Source organism: Gavialis gangeticus, unplaced genomic scaffold (genome assembly GCF_001723915.1).
Source record: "Gavialis gangeticus isolate Ggan-Ray unplaced genomic scaffold, GavGan_comp1, whole genome shotgun sequence".
NCBI lineage: Eukaryota > Metazoa > Chordata > Crocodylia > Gavialidae > Gavialis > Gavialis gangeticus.
In genome coordinates this window covers 6,472,112-6,480,795 of record NW_017729007.1, presented here as the reverse complement: position 1 = coordinate 6,480,795, position 8,684 = coordinate 6,472,112, and the positions used below count along the sequence as shown (strand labels likewise).

Genomic DNA, 8,684 nt, shown 5'->3' with positions numbered 1-8,684 from the left:
GGCCGGGCCGGGCCGGGGTGAGTGGCGGAGCGTGACCGTCTTTCTTTGATCCCTGCAGTCTACCGGGCTCGTCGGACTCGCCGTGGACAGCACCCCGCACGAGGTAGGGGCGGTCTGCGCGCAAATGAGCGGGCTGGGGGTCGTGGCGCAGCCCCTCCGCCTCCTGGGGCCGCTGGGCTTCTAGTTTCAAAAAAGAGAATAGCTGAGGGGGAAAGAGGGTACATGATTGCAGGGGAAGCAATGACACCCTGCTCCTGCCACTGCCCTGCCCCTGCTCTTCACTTCCTACCCACAGTACTGCTCCCCTTCCCAACCAGGCTGGTGCCTCTCACTCCCGGCATGTAGCCTTCCAACTTGATACCCCTCACTCCTGACAAACAGCCCCCTGCCTCCCCCCCAGCCCTGCCACAACAGACTTACCAGCTGGAGGCAGCTGTGTCCAGTATCATAAAGTCGAAACCCCATCAGAACCTTGAAACACCGTTGTAATTTACAGAGGTCGTAAGTGATGTTTGTCCTAACTCAAACAGTCATAAGTTGAGGACTGCTGATAGCGGTAAGATTTTTCTCCCCTGCAGAGTCCTAAAATGAGTGAAAGAATGGAACATAACATAATTATTTAGCTGTAGTCTCTTGTTACGCTTATTCTCCCAGCACTTTAATTTTCCAAGCTCAAACAATAAATATAGTGGCATTTTAATACTAGTAAAGCTCTAATATTTGACATGACAGTGAGACTTAACATTCTCATTAAAAAGTTATGGAAATACAGTTTAGATCAGAGCTGTCAAAGATGAGGCCTGTGGGCTAGGATCAAGCCTGTGTGTCACATGCAGCATGTGGTGGCCATGGCCTCGCATGCTAAGTATGACATGCAGAGCTGGTTTGGCATGTACTGCATGCAGGCAGGCCCAGGGAAGGATGGGAGGACAGGGGTAAGTGGTGTGGGGGAGAGGCAGTAGGGGGCAGGCATTAGAACAGGGACAAGCAGTGGCTGGGTGATGGCTGGGGGGCAGGCCTCCTACCACCTCTGTTGGTGTTTTCCCTGCTACAGAAGTGAAGAGGGATTAATTTAAATCTAATTATCTGGGGTTTGTCTTACCTTGAAGTAATCTTGAATTTGGAAAAATGTAGTATTTATTGGTTGGGAAGAGTTCTGGTCATTATAAAACTAATTTGGTTATAGATTAAAGGTTGTAGTCTACAGGGCTGTCATAATACCTGTAAGTTTTCAACAGTTTGAGGCTCTGCCATAAACTAATTAGCACTGCAGCTAAGTGCTTGGCCATACCCCACCTGGATGCCATTACTGCTGTTGCTGCATCCTTCATTTTCTCAGACTGCATTATTTTGCTTCTATCTCTGGTTGTTCTCTTCAGTTGCCCACTTAAGATTTTCATTTAAAAATAGCTGTTTTCTTCCACTACTCAATTAAACTTGACTTGTTTCTGTAAATTTTCCTTAAACCTAATTTTAAAAAAGTCAGCAATAAAGGTATTAGTCAAAATCTACAACCTTTTATGTTAGTGAATTTCAATGTAGTTATGCTTAAGTCTGTCTCTAGTAATGAGAATCTCTTCTAATGAGGAGAGCAAAACTACAGCCAGACACTTGGTTCCTTGACTTTTGAAGTTTGTGCCAGTTAGTCTCTGAGCTTATATTTACATTATGTGTGAGAAAAGTAATTAAGAATATGAGCAAGAGATTTACCAAGAGAAGGAGTGGATTGCTTGATGCTTTCAAAACAAGACTGGGTATCTTTCTGAGAAACTTTTAGCCAAATAAAACAAGTTAGTGGACTTAACACAGGGACAAGTGGGTGAAATCTTAATCCTCCGATATATAGGAGGTTAAATTAGAAGATCTAATGGTCCCATCCACCCTTAAAGAACACATGACAGTCTGTTCCTGATATTGAATACCAGATACCATCAAGTAGTCATTGAATTATAGAAAAATGGGGCTGGAGAAGGGAACAAAGGAGGTCATTTTGTCCAGTCCACTGCTAAAGGAAGGATCATCACTATCTAAACCAGGGGTCAGCAACGTTTTTGGCTGGAGTGCCAAAAACACCTCAACCTCAGCCCATGCCTTTGAGTGCCGGGGCTGGGAGGGGGAGAAGCTATGTGGGGTCTGATCCTTGTTACTGGCAGTGGGTGAATGGACACCTCCAGGCAGATGGTGGGGTAGGAGCTGGGGTTGCACCGCCCAGGACCGCGTGGGCAGGCAGACAAGCGGCTGGGGGGGAATCTAGCCGGGAGGAACTAGCGGGGGCCTTTCCCCAAGGGCGGGGGCAGTCCCGGATAGTCCCTTGGCCTCCACCTCGGGAGCCTAGTGGGTGGGTTGGTAGGGGGCAGAGCCCCCTGCACGCACTTCTGGGCTAGCCGGAAGGCATGATTGGCTGAAGGAAAATCACGGGAATTTCAAACCGTGGGCTTTAAAGGTTTTAAAATTCCACTGGCAGTTGGGGAGCAGGAGCGGAGGGAACAGGGTGCACGTGACCAATCCAGCTTGGCTGAGTGTTCCACCCAGGAGATGTCTGGATAATTAAAATAGTCCAAGATGACCATGTCACGTGCATGTGCAGCCTCAGTCAATTCTTGGGTGAACTCCAGATTGAGTTCCACCCTCTGGTTTGGTGGTCTGTAGTATACACCTACAGTTAGGACTCCCTTGCCACGTGTCTTCTCCCCCAAGCACCTTGACCCAGAGGGTTTCAAGCTGTCCATTTTTGGAGCTGATAGCCTCCAAGGAAATATACTGCTCTTTGACATAGAGAGCAACACCTCCACCTTTCTTCCCCACCTGGTCCCTTCTATGCAAGGTGTAGTAGCCCTCTATAGCTACACTCCAATCATGTGAGGAGTCCCACTAAGTCTCCATTATCCCTGCTAGATCATAATGCACACTGGAGGGTAGGAGGGCTAGCTCCTCCTGCTTGTTCCCCATGTTTCTGGTGTTAGTATATAGGCATCTGAGTCCTCCTACTGAGGCCCTCATTTTCCTGTTCTGCTGATAGAGGACTATTCCCTCATCTCCCGCAAAAGTGGCTCTCCCACTGTCCCTATCTACAGGGCTTACTTGTATGTTGGTCTATGGACATGTTTGAATTTGTGTATCCCCATTCCCCAGCAATCTTAGTTTAAAGCTCTGTCCAGAAGATTGGCCATCCTGGCTGCAAACAGGGAAGTGCTTGGTGTGGTCAAGGAATCCAAAGCCTTCTCGGTGGCACCAGTGTTAGAGTTGCCGGTTCACTTCCTTGATGCACCCTTCCCTTCTGGGACTGTGGCCTGAAACAGGGAGTACAGAAGAAAAGACTGCCTGGGCCCCCAACCCCTTGAGCCCAGACCCCAGAGCCCTGTAGTCGCTCATGACCCACTTATGAGAAGCAGCAGCAGAAGGACTTCTGGATCGAGACTGTTGGAAAGAGCTACTTGCACTTTCATTGTCATAATCTACCTCCTCCTTACTTGCATCTATGAAGAATTTTTTAATGTCTGCAGGACACTTCTTAAATATACAGATGTGTTTGATCATCGTAGTAGCATTTGGAAATGCATATTTCATTTGACAGTATTTGCAAATCACAAAGAAGTGTCCTGCAGACATTAAAAAAATCCTTCATAGATGTAAGTAGCTCTTTCTTGCTTCTCCCTGAAGTGCATGCTTTGGTCAAGGAATGCTTCCATATGCTAGAAGTTGGCTGCACCATTTTGCTGAGGGAAAAAAAAGAAAAATGTAATTTAGTAGCTAGCTACAGTATGGACAAATTTAGTAATGGATGGAGCAGAGGCCTCTTTAGCGTTAACTGTGAAAAAATTCCTTGCCCTGCAGGCTTCACCTCACTACTAAGGTTGGGTGATTTGTCACAAAATACCAGATTAATAGGAATTCAACTGAATTACATAGGTTATGAAAATATATGAATGCAGCTAAAATATAGTTGAATATATTGAATTCAGAGAAATTTAAGCTCTTACCTTTCAATAAAGAAGTATACTTTCTTTTAGCTCCTTTGTTTTGCTTCTGTACTTCTGTGCATCTCAAGGTCACAAGGCCAGGAGGAGGCAGGTTCCTTCCAACTCCCAAACCTTTAGACTTGCTCTGTCTCCTCTCCTGAGGCTTTTGAGCAAGCGGGGCAATAAGCTCCTTGTTTCTAATTTAAAGGAATGAATGGATGCTGCTGCCAGTATCTACTCTTAGTCCTTTGAGGCCTAGTCAGGAGGACAGGAGCAGATCTACCAATCTCTACATCAAAAGTCAACAAAAGAGTAAGTCCACAAACAAAGAAGGCACTGAATCCTTCTTCCTTCTCTTATTAAAATGGCAGTGCCCCCTGGGGGCAGAAATGCATCCTGCTCTTGCATTTGAGTTGTACTGTACTGCTTGTCCTCAGTGTACAGGAATTATAACTATCTCATGCTGTAGATAGTCTTACATAAGTCTTCCTTTTACATAGCTATTAGAAAACATTTTGGGGGGGTAAAGGATACAAATGTAACCTTGTCTTAAACATTTTATTCATCATTCTAAAAGAAAATTTCGTAAGAGGTTTCTTTTATTTTTCCAAAAATATTAATTTTTTTCATTTTTTTTTGAAAAAATCCCCAAAAAAGTCTGGAGGGAGGAGGGGAGCAGGGGGAAAAATCACTTTTTTTCTTGAACTTTTTTTTTCCGGTTTTTTTTTCCAGGCCTTCACATCTCTAGGTGAGCAAAATGGTTTTGCGTGCCAACGTCTGGCACGTGTGCTAGCGGTTGCCAATCCCTGATTTAAGCCATCCTAAACAAGTACTAAGCTAACTTGGTCTTAAAAAATTTGGGAATATTTTTCACACACAACCGCCAGGGATAATGTCCAAAACATCAAGGGTACCCTTTAACCTGCCAAAGGTAAAGCAGGACATTCTCAATGTCCCGCCGCTTTAATAACTTACTATTTATAGTGTTATTTGACAGATTATCCCACATTGTGGTTCTTCAAACATTTCCCTTTTTTTTTTTTTTTTTTAAGCAAGTCGTAGATGGACCGAGGCTCAGAGCCCTTACTTACATTGTTGGTATAGGCACTATAAATTTGAATTAGGAACTTTTATGCTGCATATTTTACTTTGGACTAATAGACTAGGATTTTGCAAACACCTTATGTGTTCAGATATAAGACCAGGGATTTTTTCCGTCAGTCAGCATGGGGGGGGAAAAGCTCCTCATATATTCATGCACAAGGAAACCTCATTAAATACATTGTCTATAATTAATTTGCTGCCAAAAACAGCACATCGGTAATGGAAACCAACTGGGAAGTTGATTTAAATGCAGCTAACATTTATTGTGACTATAAAACAGATGGGCCATATTGGGCAAGCATTTTTTTTAAATGTATTTTGTGTTCCAGGTCAAATCAGCCCAAATCAGTTTTGAATCATATCAATTGAGCAGAACTCAATCGTTCCAAAAACCATATCAATTAAGCAGGCAGACCTCAGTCATTCTAAACACACATCTGGCGCTACAACTAGCAAGCATCCTCCATCCCAGGCTCTCACCCTGGGACTTTGGATACTCCCAAATGCATTGACAGGCATCCTTCTTGCAAGCCCAAGCCCGGAGGTCTTGGGATTCAGATGCTCCCACTTGATCTTAGCCCATAAGAAGCCAAGGCACATGATCTGAGCCAAAAGAAAGGTTTTTTTTTTTCTTCCTGGGTGGGGTGTGTGCGTGTATGTATATAGGAAAATCTCCACTATCCAGCATTTAAATAACCGGAATGCTTTACTAACCAGAATTTCCGGCCAGCCAGCCGTGGTGAGGGGGCAGGGGATAGCTCACACCACCTAACAGGGCCCCAAACAATTCACCTAGAATCCCTCTGTCAGCCCCTCTCTCAGGCTTGGCACATGGTTAGTGTTGCCCTGCCCTCCATGAGGTAGAGCCAGACCATGTTGCCCTGTGTTTCATCTGCATATACATTTTTGGAGGATCCCAGTTGTGACAAGAACGCCTCATCCAAGTCATGTGTGGAGGGCTAATTAGCACATGGATCCTTTTTTTTCGGTGCGAGGGAGTGGCGTGGTGTATCTAGAGTGCACACACATGCTAAGCCAGGGGTTGTCAACCAGGGGTATGTGTACCCCTAGGGGTACTTGAGAAGGCTCTAGGGGGTACGTGCGGGCAGCTGGGGACAGAGTACTGCCATGCACCATCCTGTGTTGCTGCGCAGGTGCTGCTGTGCAGGCACTGGCTGCCTGGCTGGATGTGGGGGGCAGGGAAAGCTTGCACGCGGTGGCTGTTGCCACTTCGTGTTCTCCCCCCCCCGGGTACACTGATCCCAAAAGGCTGAACACCCCTATGCTAAGATATAGGGTTACCATGGCTTGAAATGCTGTTGACTCTGCTGGGGTCCGGCCCAATGAACTATATGATAAATCATGAGCCTTTTGGCTTTGGATCACTATCGTGCATAGTTTGTACTATATGTAAGTGAATATAAACATGCTTTTTAACAGCATTTTTGTAATTTACCTGTGCTAAAACTTACAGCAGTTTCAAAAAAGGTAAAGTGCGTGAATTGCGGATGATCTAAATTTATGGCTACCCATGCTCATTTTCACATATACAAGTTACCATAGGCACGTTTATTTCCAAACCAGTGTTTTCAAATTTGCGTCTTCTATGTGCTCAAGGAGAGCAGGGACTGACAGTAAGGAAGGAGGGGCTGCAGGGAAGGATGTTGGAGGAGGCAAAGGGAAAGGGGCCACCTGACCTCCCCAGATTTATTTTCCCTGTTGTAGCTGTAGGAGGGGACAAATTCAAAGAAGACCTCCAAAAATTAGATTCTATACCTAGAAAATCATAACAAATGTATACATTTTCCATGTATAGAATCTAATTATTGGGAGTCTTGTTATAGTCAGGGTCATTGTATATTCAAGTAAATATGGTAGTATTCTGTTTTGTTCTTCTGTTCCCTTGTTTTATAAGTTATTTTGTTCTCTTTTGTAAGCTGCCCTAAACCTTTGCTGGGAAGGGCAGATTTACTATATGTACATTTTAATCATGCCTTGGTATCATTTCAGCATCTGAGGATACTCTATACAAAACTTATTGCTGTTCTGCAGAACATCCCCAAAGATGCAGCATATAGAAAATACACAGAAGCAATTATAAATGAACGATTTAATATGGTAAAAGCAGTAAGTACAGAACTGCTCATAACTTTTTTTTATAGACAAAAACGTTGCAGTGAAATTGACAATTTTAAAAATCTTAGATTATCTTCATACAACATACACAGTTATATAATGTCTTTTAGATATTTAGATAGAGAATCAGAGTCTCATGTCTTTTTTAATTATATTATTAACTCTTCATATGTTTTGTGGCATGTTTAAAGGAAAAATTGTCTCTACTTTTAGCAAATCAGTAGTTTTAAAGAAACTTGAAATGTGCTTTTTTCAAGATTTACAGGAAGCCAATAGATTTCCAATATATTTTTACCAAATTTTTACCCTTACTGTTTTTTATGCCTTACTATAATGCATAACTTTAGCCTAATTTTGCCACTCAGCAGTTCTTGAAACAATCATTTGTTCTTTTTCCACTGATTTTTGTATCATTGTGCTTCTGTTTTAAAGTAATTGTTGGAAGAATGCCTTATCTTATTTCTGCAGAAAGCATTGACTGCCTTTGTGTGATACAGGAGTATGATATTAGCTTTGTCTAGAACAACTTTTGGAGGATAGTAGTGTATTTTTCTTAATATATTAATTGAGGCCACAAGACATTCTTATGAAAGAAAAGAATAGTACAGCAGTTGAGTTTCCATGCAGTGTAGCAAACTTAGTTGTGTGGTTACATTTAGAAAAGAATTGAGTAGTGTTTAATCTTCTATTTAAAATCCTTTTTTTTGAGGTAAGATCTATTTTTCATATTTTAAAGTGACACTGAGCATTTATTTAACTTCACAGGAACCTGATGTACAAAAACTGGAAAACAAAATAAACAGTGGGCAGATAGAAGAAGTCATTTTGCAGGTAAAATAGCACACATTTTAAAGGCAACATGCAAATTGTATCTTTGCTCTCAGCTGGAAGAGTAAATTCTCACAGGCATTAAAGGGCATAATGTGTAGCAGTAACATGTCAAAGTGGGGGAGGCAGACAAAATACTGATTTAATTATTGGAAAAATGCCATGCATACACAGATATAGAAATATGTATGATTTAAGGTATATGTATAACATGAGTACATATAATTACTGCTTACTGCAAAGGTGGTCTTAAGAAGCTGGTTATGTGTTTTGAGCCACTGGAAAAACATATCGAGAAATGGTGGATCTGTTTCAAGAAAAAGCAGTAGTTACTATTTGCTGTTCGTACAGAATAAATGAGCTAATTAAAGGAAAAACACCAAAAAAATCCAAGATTGCAACTTGATATATCATCTTAAAAGTTAATTGGTTGTAAGTTCAGCAACAAAATATTACAGAACTCCCATTTTGTCTTTTGAAGTTGAAGTTAGCCAGTTTGGGCTTAGTGACATTATGGCATGTATTTGGGAAAGTTCAAGTCAAAGGAAACTGTGACGTTCTTTAATAGGGGTGTAGATTGTAGCCGTGTTGGTCTAAGGACGTAGGCAGACAAGGGTGTTTGGGTGAATCTGATATCTTTTATTAGACCAACTTGAA

General features: G+C 42.5%; 1 protein-coding gene across 2 annotated transcripts in view; it reads left to right on the top strand.

Moving 5' to 3' along the window:
* Positions 1-8,684, top strand: part of NDUFA5 (NADH:ubiquinone oxidoreductase subunit A5) — an 11,728-nt gene that overhangs the window by 340 nt on the left and 2,704 nt on the right. Inside the window, exons 2-4 of one of the 2 annotated variants that reach the window (XM_019509273.1) lie at positions 59-103; positions 7,074-7,190; positions 7,965-8,030. In XM_019509273.1, the coding sequence (XP_019364818.1) occupies positions 59-103; positions 7,074-7,190; positions 7,965-8,030 (228 nt within the window). The remainder of the gene's footprint in view (positions 1-58; positions 104-7,073; positions 7,191-7,964; positions 8,031-8,684) is intronic. The other variant, XM_019509275.1, reaches the window with a different exon arrangement.